Source organism: Hippocampus guttulatus, chromosome 22 (genome assembly GCF_054856545.1).
Source record: "Hippocampus guttulatus isolate MCC_2025c chromosome 22, RoL_Hgut_1.0, whole genome shotgun sequence".
Classification (NCBI taxonomy): domain Eukaryota; kingdom Metazoa; phylum Chordata; class Actinopteri; order Syngnathiformes; family Syngnathidae; genus Hippocampus; species Hippocampus guttulatus.
Window position 1 is genome coordinate 8061432 of NC_141282.1, and position 18933 is coordinate 8080364.

General features: G+C 51.8%; 3 protein-coding genes across 6 annotated transcripts; all 3 read left to right on the forward strand.

Annotated features, from left to right (window-relative positions):
• Positions 1–44: 44 nt before the first annotated feature.
• kcnj8 (potassium inwardly rectifying channel subfamily J member 8) lies at positions 45–2727 on the forward strand. The gene is made up of 6 exons (XM_086103252.1): positions 45–555; positions 907–1055; positions 1185–1345; positions 1445–1584; positions 1661–1877; positions 2077–2727. The coding sequence occupies exons 1-6, from the start codon at positions 209–211 to the stop codon at positions 2329–2331; spliced, it is 1269 nt and encodes a 422-aa protein (XP_085959378.1). The 5' UTR covers positions 45–208; the 3' UTR covers positions 2332–2727.
• A 292-nt stretch (positions 2728–3019) lies between these two features.
• Positions 3020–5248, forward strand: echdc3 (enoyl CoA hydratase domain containing 3). Of its 2 annotated transcripts, XM_086103522.1 has the most exons (6): positions 3020–3190; positions 3459–3580; positions 3933–4030; positions 4103–4303; positions 4611–4789; positions 4872–5248. In XM_086103522.1, the coding sequence occupies exons 1-6, from the start codon at positions 3051–3053 to the stop codon at positions 5023–5025; spliced, it is 894 nt and encodes a 297-aa protein (XP_085959648.1). In that variant the 5' UTR covers positions 3020–3050; the 3' UTR covers positions 5026–5248. The 2 variants fall into 2 exon arrangements, with proteins under 2 accessions (XP_085959648.1, XP_085959649.1); XM_086103523.1 differs by having other exon boundaries at positions 3047–3580; positions 3778–4030.
• A 113-nt stretch (positions 5249–5361) lies between these two features.
• atp5f1c (ATP synthase F1 subunit gamma) lies at positions 5362–8027 on the forward strand. 3 transcript variants are annotated; one of them, XM_086103519.1, is made up of 10 exons: positions 5362–5508; positions 5985–6019; positions 6253–6384; positions 6464–6671; positions 6743–6886; positions 7046–7110; positions 7180–7335; positions 7612–7708; positions 7797–7815; positions 7926–8027. In XM_086103519.1, exons 1-9 carry the CDS (start codon positions 5429–5431, stop codon positions 7801–7803), a joined length of 924 nt encoding a protein of 307 aa, XP_085959645.1. In that variant the 5' UTR covers positions 5362–5428; the 3' UTR covers positions 7804–7815; positions 7926–8027. The 3 variants fall into 3 exon arrangements, with proteins under 3 accessions (XP_085959645.1, XP_085959647.1, XP_085959646.1); XM_086103520.1 differs by lacking the exon at positions 7797–7815 and having other exon boundaries at positions 5363–5508; XM_086103521.1 differs by lacking the exons at positions 7797–7815; positions 7926–8027 and having other exon boundaries at positions 7612–7712.
• The last annotated feature ends 10906 nt before the right edge of the window (positions 8028–18933 follow it).

Here is an 18933-nt window from a genome sequence, read left to right on the forward strand (position 1 = left end):
GTTTTAGCGCCCGGGAGGCTTTGGATCGGCGCCGAGCCGGGTCCGGCCCGATGAGGTCGAAGGGCCGTCCCAGCCCTCCTCAGAGCAGAGGCGGCTCCCGAGCCAGCCCGAAAATGTGCGCGCACACGGAGCGCGCGGCAGAGGCGCACAGACGACTTGGTTTCCGTGCGTAAGAGGCGCGCCGGGAACGAAGCGAAGCGAAACCATCATGCTGGCTCGAAAAAGCATCATCCCGGAGGAGTTCGGGCTGCCGGGGCTGGTGTCCCGCATGCCCCGCAAGCCGGTCTTCCGCGACCGCGTCAACAAGGCGCGCTTCATCGCCAAGAACGGCTCGTGCAACCTGGCGCACAAGAACATCCGCGAGCAGGGCCGCTTCCTGCAGGACGTCTTCACCACGCTGGTGGACCTCAAGTGGCGCTTCACGCTCGTCATCTTCACCACCACCTTCGTCAGCAGCTGGCTCCTCTTCGCCATGAGCTGGTGGCTGGTGGCCTTCGCGCACGGAGACCTGGACCCGAAGCGTCTCGGCGCCGTGCATTGCGTCACCCACGTCAAGTAAGAGTCTTTGCCGACACGCTTTCTGCTGACGTTCAAGTCAGGAAAGTTGAGAAAGTGAGAAAATGGCTTCGTCCCGCCCAGTCGGGCCTCTCTCCCCTGATTGGCTGCTGACGCACGTCAGCGATAAAAAACGTCAAGCGCACATGCGTGTGACTGGAGAGATCGCGAAAATGGGGATTTACCTTTCATCTGGGACCATACTCGCATCGGACCCTGCGCCTCTGACGAACAAACCCGTCGACCGTGCCGCCGTCCTCAAAATATTCCCAGAAAAATAAAAGACAGCAAAACTGCTCTGCACGCAAAATGTGCATGCAATGTGCAATGTGACGTTTCCGTCCTGTCCAGGTCGTTCGCGTCGGCCTTCCTGTTCTCCATCGAGGTGCAGGTGACCATCGGTTTCGGCGGGCGCATGATCACCGAGCAGTGTCCCGCCGCCATCACGGTGCTCATCCTGCAGAACATCGTGGGCCTCATCATCAACGCCGTCATGCTGGGTAGACGCCGTTTGGCCGTCACCTCGCGCGTTTCAACACGGACTGAGCTCCGCGTTGCTTTTGCGTCGACGCGAGACGATGACGACGCAATCGCGGACGAGAGCGTGATCCCGCCCGCTTTTGCTGCAGGTTGCATCTTCATGAAGACGGCGCAGTCGAACCGCCGCGCCGAGACGCTCATCTTCAGCCGCCACGCCGTCATCGCCGTGCGCAACAACCTCCTGTGCTTCATGATCCGCATCGGCGACCTGAGGAAGAGCATGATCATCGGGGCCACCGTCCGCCTGCAGGTCGGTCGCCGGAGGCCGCCGACTGTCGCATTTCCTCTGCTTTGAGGACGCCGCGGACGCCTTTGCAAAGTGTAACAAGTGTGCGGTGCCGCGGCGCAGGTGGTGAGGAAGACGACCACTCCCGAGGGCGAGGTGATCCCCATCCACCAGATCGACGTCCAGACGGAGAGCGCCTTGGCCAGCAACAGCCTCTTCTTGCTCGCCCCGCTCATCATCTGCCACGTCATCGACAAGAACAGGTGATGTCGCGGCCCCGCCCGCTAGCGCGCCGACGGCGCTCATGCGTCATTTGGTCCCGTGCGCGCGCGACGGCAGTCCGCTGTACGATCTGTCGGCCATGGAGCTCCAGTGCAGCGACCTGGAGGTGATCGTCATCCTGGAGGGCGTGGTGGAGACCACCGGCATCACCACGCAAGCCCGCACCTCCTACGTCTCCGAGGAGATCCAGTGGGGCCACCGCTTCGTTCCCATCGTTACCGAGGAGGAGGGCGTCTACTCCGTCGACTACTCCAAGTTCGGCAACACAGTGCGGGTTCGTTACCCGCCAGCCATATTTGTCGTCCGACTGACCCATTTGACAAACTATTTGCGCGCTATTTAGTAGCCGTGGCATTTCATAGTCTGCGTGCCTGCGCGTGTGTGTGCCGGCGTCCCTCTCAGGCTTATTGAGGCCTGCTTGAGGCATGTTGTTTCAATGATGCTCAAGTTGCGACTGTGCACTACGACCATAGGTGGCCACGCCCCGCTGCAGCGCCCGCGAGCTGGACGAGAAGCCGTCCATCTTGATCCAGACCCTGCAAAAGAGCGAGCTGTCCCACCAGAATTCCCTGAGGAAGAGAAACTCCATGCGGCGCAACAACTCCATGCGCAAAGGCGGCGGCGGTAGCAGCGGGAGCCTGCGGCGAAATAACTCGGCCATGCTCTCGCCCAAGGTGCAGTTCTTCACGCCCGCCGAGGGCAGTCAGAGCGTGAACGCCGTCACCTGACGCGAGGCCTGCGTCCTGCTGCTTTGCCTTCTGTGCTTGGGCGTGACCTCTGCCACCCCGGGACTTCTTATTCTTTGTCTCTTTCTAACTTTATCGCCACCATTTCTAAAGCTAACACCTGCAACCTGTAAAGACTGCAAAACTGAGATGAAGGAGATGCTTCCTGGTTGACATGGTTACGCTTCACTCAGCAATGATGCAGGGGGTGGGGGGGAAATCTGATTTGCATATGTTTTTTCAGGTGAAAATGTTGTCTTCGCCTTCACAATCATCACTTTTTGCAATAGTCCATTGTTGCCCCCCCGCCCCATTGTCACTGTATATGAACATGAATGTATTCATCAAAGAGGCACAAATTCACATTCCTTGGCTTTGTGTAATAAAGATTCAATCTAGGTTGGCTATAAATTTTTGCTGTTTGAAAATAAAAGAAATTACACACAAAAACACTTGAGAAAACAACCAGGCTTTGTTTTCATTAAAGATGTTTCTTTAATGTTTTCTTAACTCTCCATTCTCCTGTTTTTTTAAATCGATAAATAGATCCACATAAAATACATCAATAAATGCATTGAATGACCATATTGATAAAACTTTAAAAAAACATGGCCACATAAACGCTGCATAACATGACGACAGTGGTCGCACATGGTTGACGTCACTGGGTGGTGACGTCAGAAACCCGGAAGTGTCTGGTGTTTGTTTTGAACGGGTCAAACATGGCTGCTGCTCTTCCTAGACTACTGTGCAGCCACGCGAAGTATTTCGGCCGTACACGTTTGCTCCCCGGACGCCGGTTCTTGTCTGGCACGACGGAACCGGAACCACTGACCGTGCGCAAGCAGGAGAATGGTATCAGGTGACGAAACTCGGTTGAAAAAAAGAGCGACATTTCAAAACTTTTGAAAGTATTTAACACTGCAGACAGGATGTGTAATTGATGGATGATGCATCAGCGCAGCTACTAGATGAAATTAAATCGGCGCATCTTGTGAAGTATTTTGTTGTTTTGAAGTGCTTTCTGGACACTTTGTTAGAGCACGCTGACGTTTGAGGATCCTCCTCCTCCTGCTTTCTGTTTGTCCTAACTTGACGCCAACACATTGTGCATTTCTGAATGTCTGTAGACGAATAAAACTGAACAATCCCAAAAAGAGGAACGCCCTGTCTCTGTCCATGCTGGAGTCTCTCCGAGAGGACATCCTCACTGATGTGGACAGCCCAGATCTTCGGGTTATCATCATATCAGGTAGACCGTGAAAACGATGCGCACTTCGCCACCTGCAAAGATGTTTCTTTTCGGCTCTCACTTGCTGTTTTGAGCTTATTAAAAGCTACTCGCTTTAGCTTTGGCATCGTGGTGCCAAGCAACTACAGTGTATGTTTTCAATGAGTGGAGGAGTTTTAATTTCGACAAAAGATATGCTTTCCCACCACATTACGCAGGGTTTCAAAAAATCCAATCAATCTTGGTGCCAAGGAATTGTGGTGAAGTGAGTTGAAGAGCTTCATGGAGGAAAACGTTTTGCTGCCATCTTGTGGCAACTCGAGACATTTACTGGTAGAACATATCACGGCGCTATTTCATTTGTGCCTGAAAGCTGAAGGTCCCGTGTTTTCCTCTGGCCACGACTTGAAGGAGCTGACGTCGGCCCAAGGTCGAGAGTATCACACGCGTGTGTTTCACACGTGTGCGCAGGTTAGCTCGTCATTAAACTTGTGTGTCTTGATTTATTTCCTGTATTTATTGGGAATTTTGTGGTGCGGCCAGGTGATGACTCTGATACAAGATGTGTCCGTCCCCGTCATCGCCATGGTGAATGGCGTGGCCACGGCGGCGGGCTGCCAGCTGGTGGCCAGCTGCGACGTGGCGCTGGCCTCCGACAAGTCCACCTTCGCCACCCCGGGTGTCAACGTGGGGCTCTTCTGCTCCACGCCGGCCGTGGCCATCGGCCGGGCTGTGCCCAGAAAGGTGCCAACCGCCAACGTCAATGATACTTGAAAAAACTAGTCTGTCTGTATTGAAAGCAAAACGTGGATTTGTCTCTGTTTTATGTTGAATCGAGAACACTTGAGTTGACTTCACTGCCACGATACGGCACTTGTATCTTAAATGTTTACTTGGGTGTCAAACCGAAAAAAAACGGCGCATATCTCGAAAAACTCACGAGTCACATCACTCGTATCTCAGGGGCTCGAGTGGATTTGCTGGATTTTTTTCCCTTTGCAGTAGCTTTCTTCAAACTTGACTGTAAACACTTGTGACTCGTACCCGCCAGGTTGCCATGGAGATGCTTTTCACGGGCACTCCGATCTCGGCTCACGAGGCTCTGCTGCACGGACTGCTCAGCAAGGTGGTTCCGGAGGAGCGACTGGAAGCGGAGACGTTAGCCATTGCCCAGCGTGTGTGCGGGGCCAGCCGACCCGTGGTGGCCCTCGGCAAGGCCGCCTTCCAGAGGTGCGCTCCGTGACGCTCGAAAGACGACGTCGGCACGTGTGCTTGGCCGACCTCAGGTCTGCTCTGTCTTTCTTCCCCCAAGACAAATGTCCCAAGGTCGAGATGCGGCATACGCCAGCGCCTCCAAGGTCATGGTGGACAACCTCGCTTTGAGAGACGGGCAGGAGGGAATACAAGCCTTCATCGAGAAACGCAAGCCGGTGTGGAGCCATCGAGTCGAAAACGTCCACGACTGATGCGCGCTGCGCAGATGTCTATTTCTGATTGATACCATCCACTGATCCTGGCCCACAGCCCTGCGGGCCTGAAAGAGCTAATGTGAAAATGCCATATGGAAGTAGAATGGGCTCATAAAGCGACAGAATGATGCCTTTTATCGTTGCGGCTTCGTTGTGATTTCCAATGTAAATAATTACGTTTTAATTAAGAATAAAACTTATCACTTTTGATGAACACTAATTTTACTATATCTTATTGTCGGTTATTATGGTGGTACTTGGAACGCTAGGTGTTTTTTTTTTTTTTTTTTAAGCCGGTACTGTATTTGGTGAAAAAAGATGAAGGTGGTGTCCTGTTATCCAATTTTTCTTGCGCGCCCATGAAGGCATCACCATCCCTGCGATTCGCTTGATTGAGCGCATGCGCAGTGCTGCCTGTCTGACCTTCACTACCGTGAACATGTTGGCCAGGACCAGCGCCTTGGTGTTCTCTCCACAATGGTAACCGAGAGTCGCACTCTTCCTCTCTTTTCTCATTCGGCCTTCTTGCGTTGTGCCTCAGAGGGCGTATTGTGCTAAACCGGTCGCATTAGGCGCGAAACGTGTCGTGTGTAATCAAAGTTATAGGACGCTAAAGGACGTGCTAACGTGGAGGCCGCGGCTAATGAATGACAGCGGCTAGGTGGCTCATGCTAAATAAGCCGATGACATTGACAGGAGAATCATAAGAGTAATAATCGCGCAACACTTTTCACCCTACACATAACCAAATGGTTTTAAAACAAGCTTCGCCGAATCGCTGTGCTAAGTGTTAGTTTGTCTACAGCGTTGGCATTAAAAGCCCGCCGCCCCCCGCGTTTCCGTATAAACATTTTGCAAATAAATCAAACTTTGTACGCGTGTTTCTGCGCAATGCGACGTTTTACTTGTGCACAGATTGCAGCCGTGTGTGTGTGTGTGTGTGTTTGCTTTTACAGTGGGCAAATCAGGAACATGGCCACCTTGAAGGACAGTAAGTTCACTTCTACTCTTTCCCTCACAACATTCCACCGAACGGTTAATTGTTTTATTTCAAATTAATTGCACGTAAAAAGAAGTGTGTCCTTTTTTTTTTTTACCTCCTTTTTTACTACCTGAAGTCGGAAGTCCCATTTGCTTTTAGTACCAACGATGTGAAATTGCAGAATTTCCTGCAGCATGTCGATTGGTCACGACTGAACTAAGAGCCCATTCTTCTGTGTTTAGTCACCATCCGGCTGAAGTCCATCAAGAACATCCAGAAAATCACCAAGTCCATGAAAATGGTGGCCGCCGCAAAGTACGCTCGGGCTGAGCGGCAGCTGAAGCCCGCCCGAGTCTACGGCACCGGAGCCCTCTGTAGGTAGACGTCGCTCGGCGGCCCCGCTCGGCTTTGAAAACGTCCGAAAAAGACGGACTCGTCCGATTTGTCCCGCAGCTCTTTACGAGAAGGCCGAGATCAAGGTGCCCGAGGACAAGGCGGCCAAGCACCTGATCATCGGCGTGACCTCCGACCGCGGCCTGTGCGGCGCCATCCACTCGGGCGTGGCCAAGACCATCAAGAACGAGATCGCCAACCTGACGGGCAGCGGCAAGGAAGTGATGGTGGTCAACGTGGGCGACAAACTGAGAGGCCTGCTGCACAAGTACGTTCCGGCCGCAATGCTGCGCCGGCTCGCGAACGCCACCAAAATGTTTTTGCGCTCTCTTGCGTCAGAACTCACGGCAAGCACATCATGCTCAACTGCAAGGAGGTAGGCCGCAAGCCTCCCACTTTTGGGGACGCCTCCCTCATCGCCAGTGAGCTGCTCAACTCCGGCTACGAGTTTGACCAGGGAGCCGTCATCTACAACCATTTCAGGTCGAGCGCACTTTGACGTTCTCCTGCTGAAACCTGCATTAAAAACCACAAGTTACTTTTTTTGCGCTGCCATGTTGTGGTACCTCGCTGAATGCGCGCAATCGTAAATCCCGACTTGCAAGCCGGCGTTGACTCGTGCCGGAACTTTTCCTCACGCAGATCCGTCATCTCCTACAAGACGGACCGGAAGTCCCTCTTTTCCAACGACGTGGTCGCAAACGCGGGTAAGGTCTTGGGTCACCCCGGTTCCCGTCAAACATTGCGATGCTGAAACTCTTGGCTGGCAACCGCAGAGACCATGGCCGTGTACGACGACATCGACGCCGACGTGCTGAGGAGCTACCAGGAGTTCGCCATGGTCAACGTCATCTACCTGGCGCTGCGCGAGTCGTCCACCAGCGAGCAGAGCGCCAGGATGACCGCCATGGACAGCGCCAGCAAGAACGCTTGTAAGCCGGGCCCCGAGAAAAAAAACGACGCGCCGCAAAACGCGGCCCCGCCTTGAGCATTTCATAGGAGTCCCGCAGGGTTTAATTTGGGTTCGGTGCCCATGTCAAATACATACCAGAGAACAACAACAGCAACCAGAGTCCCCCCCAAATTCATGAAATGCTCCCTCTTCTATTGATCTTGTCTAGCTACATAGGCAGTGACCGATTCTTTGTGGTTTTTATTTTTTTCCTTCCCGCTCCTTCCTTTTGATGGACATCCCGCCCGGTCCTCAGCCGAGATGATTGACAAGCTCACCCTAACCTTCAACCGCACCCGACAGGCCGTCATCACCAAGGAGCTCATCGAGATCATCTCCGGAGCCGCCGCTCTGTAAGTTTCCGTCTTCATGGTCAGCATTGCCGTCGTCATCAAAATGTTCTAATGGTGTCGCGCGCCTTGCATCCACCCGCCAAATCAGGAATTGAAGCTTGCAGGAGGTAACCTGGTAGAATGTGCTTGGCAGTCGGTTAGCTGACTTTAGCCATTAGTCGAGTCGTCACTCACGCTTTTTTTTTTTTTTGGAATGTTTTGTATTCTCTCTTTGCAGGTAAGCGGCGAGACGAGACAGATGTTGACACTGAGGAGTCTAGCGACGTTTATGCTTGTGTTTGTAAAATATACTGAGAGAATAAAGAGCTTACACCCTCTGCTCAACTTGCTTTTTTTCCAAAATTTTGCAAATTTTGTCGTCGTTATAGTCGGACTGGACAAACTTAGTTCACATGCGTGTCAAATAGTTACAAGTCACAAAAATCATGCTTGCTCAAGGATCGTTCATTTAGTTGCACACAATTGACCTATTTCTCCATTGTGAGACAAAGTTTTTCTTATTACAAAATGAATATAAAATATCTTTTCTGTGTCATGGACAACATTTTTTTTCAAATGAATCAATTCTCATAATTTTAAAATTTCGATTTGAGTCGGCCTGGGCAAACATACAGTTCACATGTAAAATGCTTTATTGGGGAGATGATGCTAATTTGTATTAATAATAATACGTTTACCAAGAAGTGAATAGATAGTTTTTATTTACAACCAATTTCAGAAAGGCCATTCTTTGACCACCCCTGCGTCAAATGGCAAACTCAAGCCGTTGCATTTTTTTATACTCATGACACCTCTGGAGGAAGGTCAATGTGAACTGTGCTGTACAATAAATAGTTGGAATTGTTGTCTTTTTAATAACAAAAGCGAACGGCTGTCACCACACTTGTAAAACCACAATCATGAACATAAATAAGCGTTATTACCATCAAGGCAGAAATGTTGGACGGAGCGCTGCGGCGCAGTTTCTGATCAAATGTTCTTCGAGTTGCAGTTCTACTTTCTGCCACCAAGAGGCGCCGTCGGATCGTAAATGCGTCCACAGTTGGAACAACAGTTCAAACGCGACCGTAGTCGGTGAGTAAACGATTCATTTTCACAGAAATATATAAATATGTTACGTTTTCGTTGAATTTAGTGTAGTGTTACATTGATTGTGTATTTGTGTGCGCTAATGGCCTTGCATGGAGGCTCAAGTGTGTTCCGTGCACTCTGGTCTCTGTTTGTTATGCCTGGAGTTAGTGGTGACGTAAGAAACATGCGACGTAGTTAACAGCTGTTCTGTGTTGGCGAGATCTTAGAAAGCCCTCGAAAATGATCTGAAGAATGTGTTTACTGTCTGCGCACAAAATAGAAACTATTTGGAGGAAAAATTTGGTGCATCAAGTCTCTATGTTGCCTTTTGGGAACTTTTGTGCAGTCAAGCGCACTTTGTGGTTAAAAAAGGAAGGCGAGAAGGAGGGAGGAGCGCCCTCTCGGACTCCTAAAGCAGTACTGCAGGCCACACCACACCTGCGTCCGTTTATTTTAATAAACCTGGCGCATGACCTGGTTCCCTCTGAAGGTAAACGATTTTTTTTGGTATTATGAATTTATATAGTAATATTAAAAGTAAATTGAATGATTTATTTGATACATTTTTCATTTAGTGAGGTGCTCCAGTAATTCGATGTGGCTCAAGAATCACATCATGGCGAGTTTACGTCTGCTTTTTGGGTAAGTTCCACTTCGTTCCTTTGACGTGAATTTAATTGAGAGGGATTCCAATTTAGTTTTCACAATCATGTGGTGTTAGATTGCGTGTTAAGACCATGACGAGATCAATCCACAGTTCAGTTCCCACTGTTGTTATTGTGTCTTTTCCTGAATCGCTTCCTTCTGTTTTGTCATTGCCCAAAATGGTTTTAGTGCCCCTTAATCTGTAGGATGAAATGTATTTTGAGATGCGAGCCATCGCTTTGGTATTTTTATTGATTTATTTTTGCTTTGACTTGAGATATGAGCACTGTATGGTGGCAGGTTACTGTCAAACTAAACAAGACTGAAAGAATGACACGTTGGTGTTTGGAGTAACTATGTCTGCAAAAAAAAAAAGTCACTTCATCTTCATGCTAATACGCAATGCTAAACTCCATAGACAGTCTGCGATGGTGTTATAATCCTTTAAAGCCATGGATATTTGGGCATTCAAAAAGCTATCAGCTGTGTTTTTCATTTGGACAAAAGTAGTGTGTCGCCACCATCTTGTGGGGTCAAAAGAAATTTGTCAATTACCGTATTGGCAGATTTTTTTTTCTTTATGTTGTAGGTCCCTGTTTTTGTGCTGTAGGTTCGTGGAAAAAATATTGCTGTATTAATACAAAAAAAAGAAGAAGATATATTCATGTCATATTCATTTGATAATGGATCACAATGCTAACTTGAAAAAAAAAGGGGCGGTGCAGTCATTGATTTCTTTTGTTTGTGCCAGTGCCAGCATATAGGCGCACACTTTTGAATAATGCTCCAAAGTCCAAAATGTGTTGCGCATGATTTTGTATTGCACCCAGTTTGAGGACCGGTGCGCTCGCGGACGTCGCAGTGGTTGCAAAGGAAAACATTTGCTGAAGATTATGAATTGGCTCATTGACAGAATATTGACATAAGTGTGTACGTGCGCGTGTGTTGTGCTGCCAATCAAGTGTTGGGTTCCAGAATTTCTGGCGCTATGATAGATGGCCCGGCCCAACCTCGGAGCCCCCGACCCTGGATGGATGGATGCATGTCCCCCCGCACTTTGAAGTGTGTGTGTGTGAGCGTGTGTGTATGGCCCGATGTCAGGGTCCCGCTGAGCAAAGTGGCCCCCAGCCTTTTCCTGTCCAGACCACACGTCTAACCAAAACCCAATGTGTGTGTGTGAATCATTGATTGCACACAGAGTGAAGTTACAAATTTGTCCAAGATTTGCACATTTTTTAGCAATCATTCATCATTTGCTGATAAAGCTCAGTCCTTTGGTGTTCTTTCTTCTTTCTTTTTTTTTTGTGCAAGGCGATCTGAGCACAATTGAAATGCTTGTCAAAAGAGGTCATCTGGGTCCTGATAAAGCTCGACGGCGGCCTCCCCTCAAAGCCGCACTTAGGACTTGGGCTCGCGTCCTTGAAATCTTCCCTGTAAGCATTTTCCAGACTCTGACTTGCGTATCACTTCCTTATAACCCGTCCTCACTTCCTGCCACTTCCTCCCTTGCAACCCGTTGTCCGATTACGTTGGCTTTCTTCTCTTCGGGCCTATAAGCTGTGATCTCACGCTTCTAACCGGTGATCACTCCCTCATAACGGCGATCGGTCACTTCAAATGACTCCTTCATCCTCAGCGTGGCCTCCCCCTGCGTTGATTTCCTCAGAATCTTCCTTAGAATCGGCCATCGCTCGCTTCTAACTCCGGCTCGCATCCTTCTCGCCTCGCTTATAAGCCGCGATCGCTCACTAATAGCGCTCCAAAAACTGCAATTCCTCTCCAATCCTTTTCGGGCATTGATCTTATGATAGGTGTCGCGTACGCCGGGGAGGAAAATAAGCGGTTAAGAAAATCCCCCTCTTCGCGGCCCCCCCGCCGCCGTCGTCGTCTCCCTCGGAGTGTCTGCTGCCAGCAAGCCGGCGTGTTTGTCGGGCGCGCGGGAGATTAGAGACACCAATGACAAGCGCGGCGTCTGATAGCGTATCCGCTCTGAATTACAGATCCGGCCTTTTTTCAAATGATATTTTAAATAGTCGCCGCGGGCCGCCACTTCTCATTGTTATGACACTAGTAGCGCGTTTGGGCGGGAGAAGCCGCGCTTGGCGCTTATTTAAATGAGGGAGGCGAGAGAGACGCGGACGCGCGCGCAGTGGCGGCAATGAAAAGGAAGTCTTGTGAAAGGGACAAAAGAGAAAGGACAAATTGTAATTAGTTAGATTTTTTGTGTGTGGAGTCCATTAAGTGTTTGGAGCGACGAGGCGAGTCTTTGATTGCTTCCCCGGCGTGTCGCGCCTTCGCTCATTTTGATCACTGAATTAATGCCACATTCCCTCGCTTAAAAAAAAAAAAAATCTTTTTTTCCCCGACTGACAGACATGTCAGGAAGGTGTGTGTGGGTGGGGGGGGCTGTTGCAGTGGCGTCAGCGGGGGCTGGGTGGCGCTGTTGGCCCGCTTGTCGTGGCGCCTCTTTGTGTTCATGATGGAGGGGACAAGGCCCCCCTCCTCGAACCCGCGCTTCATCTTCACAAGGCGTGGAATGAAAACCTCAGAGCGCGTTGTCCCTCGTCGGCTAAATGATGAATTTGCACGCGGCGCACCAGCGAAATGTCGGAGAAAAAAAAAACATTTCCATACATGCCGCGTGTTTCTTTTGTGCGTGTTTGAGTGCGGGTGACACGCGCGCACCCGCACAGCGGCGAGCGGGCTAATGGTGCCTGTTGTTTGTTTACTTGCGTGCGATGGAGCCACCAGAGAGGAAGTAGACAAACAAGCTTCCTGTCTTCCATTTGCATTTCGCCGGCGGCAACAAAGCGGATGCTAGCACCCGCGCTAACGCGACGCTCCTCCAAAAGACCCGTGCCAACCTCACCCGGATTTTTTTCCGTCCTTCCTTTTCGCTTTCTTCCCATTAGTTTGGCTTCCTTTCCTAGCTCCTCATCTTCTGCCTTTCGTCTTTCCTTCCTTAAGCCTTGCCTAGCGCGCGATTCCCTTTCTTTCCCTTCCTTGTCGACCACCTTCTTTCTTTCACCTTCCCACCCCCCCCACCCCCTCCCAATGGTTCCCCTTTTGCTTTTCTCACGTCATCCTCCGGACCCCCCCTTCTGCACCCTTGCTCGTGCATCCTTTCCTACCTTGTAATTCCCTTTTTTGTTTATCTTCCATTCCTATATTGGGACTTCATTTCCTTCACGCCCCCCCTGCCCGTTGCCTTCCTTTAGCATCCTTTGCTAGCCTTTCATTTCCTTTGCCATCCCGCAGATAAGAAGAGTGAGTCCACCGGCACCAGCGGGAGGATATTCCCCCCCCCCCCCCCCCAAAAAAAAGATGACATACATGATGAAATAAACACGCACGCCCGCACGCTAACATTCAGTTCCGTACAGCAAAGCGGCGGAGCTCCCGGAGGCCCCGGAAAAAGAAAAAAAAAGCAAAAGCCATTAAATCGGCCATTTTTCACCTCGGCTCGCACGTTGTCACGGATCAGAGGCGAGAAGAAAATGACTGGATGGCCAAGGAATGGAAATAAATGTGTGTTTTCACATCAGGCGCATGTGCATTTTGACGCTTGATGTGCCGTGATGGGGGAGGGGGGCAAAAAAAAATAAAAAGGCGGCGGAGGGCATTTTATTGTTCCGGCGGCGCATACATTGGGTGCAGTTGACCCTCGGAAGCTTGGCGCAAAGTGTCGCATCCGACAGCGTGTGAACAAACTCACAGCCCGCGCGGGTTTCACCGAATTACTCTCCGTTGACGCCGGCGCCCGAGGCCCAAGGCGCAACTTTCGTGCTCGTAAATATTCAAGACACTTTTCTTTTTTTTTTTTTTTTTATAACCTTGGACTTTTCCCAGGGTTCGCGCAGTCCGGCGAAGATATTCACGGCCCCCGCCGGGCGGCATAAAGACGGCGACCTTTGACCTCCGACATTTCATTAACCGTGCCCGCGCGTGTTCGTGTGCGTCGGTCCGTGCGGCGACGCGTGAAGCCGAGCCGGACCGAAGGCGCGGCTCAAAGCTAGCGAAGCCGAAATCGTCCCGTGACGTCACGGAGTCTCAATCTATTTTTTTTAGCCCCGTCGTCGCGCCCGTTGTTGTCGTCGTCGCGCCGGACGTCTGTCAGCGTTGCGCGTCGGGCCGCGCTGACTTTCTGACGAATCGCCGGCTGCTTGATGGCGGGGACCGTCGGGGACAAAAAGTGTGTTGAAAACGGCGCGGCGCTTCCGGGGCAGGTGCGCGCGATCGCGATCGCGATCGCTTTGCTTTCAATGGCTCCCTTCATGGTGATTGCTGACACAGACCAAACAAAAACACGCCGGCGGCCGGGGGGGAAAAAAAAAAAAACAAGTTCATTTGGCAACGCAATTATTTTATGAAGGCAAGTGTCGGGCGAACACGATATCAAGCCTTAAAAATCTGCCGTTTAACCGCGGCCGACAACCGGCGAACGTCAAGGTAGCGGCGGTCGGCCGTTCGTCCGGTCGCCAAGCGGCTTCCTCGTTTCCGCGGCGGCGCATCGGTCGGTCCCAAAGTTGACGGAGTGTGACGCCACGTAATTGCTTTGCGGAACCTCACGCCGTCGATATGAATAATCTGTCAGCCGAGGTTGGAGGCCGCCGCGGCAATCGCCGGCGTGCACCGCCAGAGCGGCGGAGCGCGGCGTGAACCCCCCCCCCCCCCTCCACCACCCGACCCACCCCTCCGCCTGCGCCGGCCATCCGGAAAAACATATTTGGACTTTACTTCTTGGCCACACACGCGCTCCTTATCTGAGTGTGTGTGTGTGTGTGTCTGTGGGAGAGCGTGGGTGGGGGGGGGGCGGTTGGGTGGGCATGGTTAGCCTTCTATCTGATTAGCTGTTAGCAGGGAGGCGTGTCCAGAAGTTTCTTTTTGGGAGGAATGACGATATGAAAGGAAGGAAGGAAGCGAGGGAGCGAGGGTGAAGGAGAGAAGGACCAAGGGCGGGTGGAAGAGGGAAGCAAAAAGCAAGGAAGCCGCGAGGAAAAGAATCAGGGTGGGGGGGGGGGGGAGACTGCCAGTGAGGAAGGAAACCAGGATGGGATGGAAGGAAGCATGGAAAGGAACATGAGCTGATGAAGACTTTTTTTATTGGTCTCATCAACATGTGTGAGAGTGTGCGCATTGTGTGTGTGTGTGTGTGTGGGGGGGGGCGGGTTACAGTATAGACAGCGTGTTTGTTTTTATCAGAGATCTTGAAGCTGGCTCCTGTGTTGTTGCCTCACATTTCATCATCCTCCTCGCTTATCTCCTCTTCCCACACACACACACAATCCAATGTTCGGAAGCCGCTACAAGCGAAAACCCGCGACGAGCGTCCGGTCGCATCGTAGCCGTTCCTGAAGGGCCCGATCTTCTTTTGCCCTTTGTCTCCGTCGGCGCCCCCTTGTGGCTTCCGTTTGAACTTCCCGTTCCCAACCATCACGTTGTCATTTCAAAGATGAATTTCCTTCTGCAAATTTCTTTCGATCCTTTTGTTTTTGGAATGGACTCTTTCTTTTGAACGTGACCGAGATTACAGGAAGTTGCTCTTTAGTTGGGGCGGGGGTGGGGGGGGCGTAAACGTTTGAACTTTGCACGTAGCGGCTCATGTCTTGTTTTTACGCAGAGGGAAACATCAGCAGTAGACCAAACACACGCACACACACGGCACTCAGTCATTGACACACTCACTTGCGCACCCCCCACCCCCCCTTCCCGCCCCCCTCTCCCGCCTCACCTGTAAGCCTTTACCTGCGGCCCCCCGTGCCCCCCCCCCCTGCCGGCTTGTCTTTCCGATGCCACTCAGCCGTTACGTTCTCAAGGGAAGCGCAGACTTCTGGCGCCGCGCTGTTTAGGCTCCCACGCGCGCACACGCAGCAAATTAGCCGTATTGTTGCATCGAGCGGGCGAAAAGTCATCTGGAGGTTTTGTCCTCTCCCGCACGTGAGGGCGCGGCGGGCCGTCGGCGGCCCGCCGCTTCCTTCTACCGCGCAAACGGCAACGAAAATTCCTTGACGGCAGAAGAGCGCAAACGTTTTGGAGATGGAAAATAAGCGCTAGGGAAATGCCATCGCGATGAAAACGTTGCTTTTACAAGCGAAAAGTTGTTTTGGCGACAAGAAATGAAGGTTGAAATTGGAGCGATTATTGCGTGGGCCGGCCTTAGTTTGTGGCGGAATGTTTTGGTGCCACTTCTCGGAGCGTCCGTGACCCCGTGGTGACGACGCGGCGTCACGTTGGCCGCGCTGCCGTTTTTGGCGGCTTCGGCAGCTTATTTGACTTTTGACAATACGTTTAAAAGGCCGCGTCCAGGGCGGGATTATTTTTCCAGACTAATTTGAAGCAGTCGGCTCCTTTTCCACCGCTCTTGCCCCCCCGAGTAATCCGGCCATCTTGATCAGAGGCAGACGCTGGCATTTGATGGAAAATTAAACAAATAAACAGCAATAACGTTACCCTGGCGCTGACCCGACCCGACGACCTCAGAGCCACTCTGGCCGGGGTCGTGACCCGAAAACGTGGGTGGGGGTGGAGGGGCTCCGTGGGCTTTTTGCCCCCCCCCCCCCCCCCCTCAAAAGCTTGGCCCATTAGGATGCCGAGCGCCAACACCGGCAGTTGACGAACTACCGCGACCGTTGCTTCTCGAGACCCAATAAGTGGCAGGAAAAATGCCACGCTGGCTTCTCAGGTCACACTTTGGTGACCACTAAAGTGGCACTCAATGTCAGCGCGACCGTTCCGGTGCCCCCCCTTCCCACCAAAGTGACATCACGCCGTCAAGCCTCCAGGCAACCTGTCGCACTGGAGTGGCAGTCGGGTGCCACAGCTGCCAGTTGGTGAGCTCGTGTTGCGCTTTGTTTATGGGCTGGCGCTAGAAACGCTACGGTGCCAGCCTCGCCACTGAGGTGCCAGATGTGCTCCCGGCGTCGATTTTGAATCGGCTGGAGTGACACTGAATTTTCGGGCGCTTTTGTTGCAGAATACAATTCTGATCTCGGCACTTGAGAACAAGTCTTTGTGGTTTCTCACCCAACAACCAAAAGGAGGGCAAGGAGTGCCACTGGGACGGGGGGGGGGGGGGGGGGGGTGGTGGTGCGGGAGCAGAGCCACCCACTTTAATGGCGTCCTCTAATAAGCGTCCATTTGCGTCCACATGGACGATTCTTATCAGCCTCCCAAGAAAATGTTTGCCTTTGAAAAAGTAGCTTCATGTAAACAAGATAAGCCGGCGGCGCCGACGTCGCATTTTCTTCCCCGCGTTTGTGTACTAATAGGCCAAATGCGCCACTACAGTAGAAGCGGAAGAAAAGACATGACTCGCAAGACACAAGGGGTGTACTCGTACTCGTGCAATTGGCTGACCGTGGAAGCTACATCTTCGGACAAAAAAAAAACATGGCGCCAAAACACTTCAAAAAAGAGGCACGGTGGTCGAAAATTTATCAGTGTCCAGCTTTCAGGTTGAAGAGCTTTGTCCCAATACTTTTGTCCACAAAGTCCCTTCTTTGCCCCCCCCCCCGTGTGGAATAACATACCTTTCTTCCACACCCCAGCCCCCGCCCCATTTCCCCGAGTGGTGATGAGGGCGTCTGATAGCATTTACAAAAACCACACACACACACACACACACACATGCACACCCACACACTGGCAAAAGTGTTTTTCCAGGGCCCGGCGCCACCCGCAGCAGCGTAAACAATAAACAGGCAAGTTGCGTACGTGCCGAACCACGCGTGTTCCGGACTCGACCGGCACACCATCGTTCGCGCCGCATGTCAACAAAGTTGTTTTGTTTGGCACCTCCAGTGTTAAAAAAGGCCCCCCACGCAACCTCTGGGTCGCCCCCGACTTAGCCCGCCACCCTCTCCGTGCTATCTCGCCATCTGTCTGGCGGCGGCGACGACGAGGCGCTCGTGTTACACGGCGGACTCGGAGCAAATTGTCTATCACTTCAAAGTGGCCGGCGATTACCTCCGCGAGTGATTAGGGGGCCGTTAAGAGGCGACCACTTGAGCATTGCCAGTGAACCCGTGAAGGAATGTCGCCCGGGCTCGGTAGCGCGCCGGGGAGAACGCCCCCGGAGATGCACAAATCCCAGAAAGACTCGGCTCGGACGCTTTCTTTTCCTTTTGCTCCGTCTCGCGTCTCGCAGACGGGAAACGAGCCAGCGGCCGGGGGAAGAAAAAAAAAAAAAAAGAGTCTGGAGTCGAGAGTTGAGGCACTTGCAGAAAAGCGCCACTGAAATGGGGAACTATTGAAATGTTCGTATTGCTGATTTGCTTTTGAATTATCTATACCTGCAAGAAATTGAGGTCCAGTTTGTTCCATATTTTCTAAATGCACGAAATGCAAGAAACATGACCGAGACAATTTGCTTTCTTGGACCGTCCCAAATTGCAATGCTGAGCTCAATCTGGCCCGCGGGCCTCGAGTTGGATAGCCGTCCTTTTCAAGGTGTCGTTGTAAAAAAAAAAAAAGCACACTGTCGACACGGCGACATTAGCGCGCGCACTCTTGAAAGTCTTCACGCCTCGTTTAGTTTTTGCTGTCGTCGTACAAAGAAGAAGAAGAGGAGGTAGCGGAGGGTGCGTTTGATTGCCGCGCCATTCGAGCGAGGAGCGCGGAACACGGGGAGCGCTTCATTCACACGGCGGCCGACATTAGCGCGTAATGAATGGCGCGCGTGCGTCGCCGCAGCCGGGCAGGTGTCGTCGTACATCATTAGCGCCGGCTTCCCCCGCCACGAAGACTATTATTCTGCCAAATTGATTCGGATTCCGCCGCCGTCATAAGAAAGATGGAACCATCAACCGCGTTTTCCCCCGCCGAGAAAGAAAGAAAGAGAAAGGAGCTAAGCCTTCCTCAAATGACTTTTTTTTTTCCCCTTCTTCTCCGACCCGCCTATCATGAAATGTTGGCGATTATCTCCCATATGAAATGCTCAAATTGAATTCCGTCTCTTTTTCATTTAAGTAATAATTGAGTCCGCGTTTGGGAGCACTTCAAAGGCGGCGGGGCCTCCGGGCGCCCTCGTAAATGACGCTATCAGTTCGGGATTGGCCATTAGCTCGGTGTCAAGTGCGCGCCAGGTGCCCCTCCTCGTCATCGCCGTCTTCATCCTGCTTTTCGCTTTTCTTTTCATCGCGCGGCCCTCCGCCAGTCGCGCTCTTACCCGCTCTGGGCGTGCGTGAGAGTGACGGCGAGAGAGCGAGGGCGCTCCGCCCTGCGAGAGACTGCGCCTGAGTACAAGGGACTTTCGCCAGAGAGTGTTTTCGTGGGTGCAAGACGGGGGGGGGGGGGGGGGGGTGTTAGTAAAGCACGAAAGAGCGAACTTGGGTGAAGCATATGTGGGAGTGCGCGTGAGAGTCCAAGTGAAAACGAGAGAGCGAAAGAATGTTTTAGAGTGTGAGAGCGAGACTATTTGAGAGGTCAAATAACGGTGACAGAATGTGAATGAGTGTAAGTGAGTGAGTCAGTGAGTGTGTGTGAGAGCACTTGTGTGCGCGCGAGAGAGA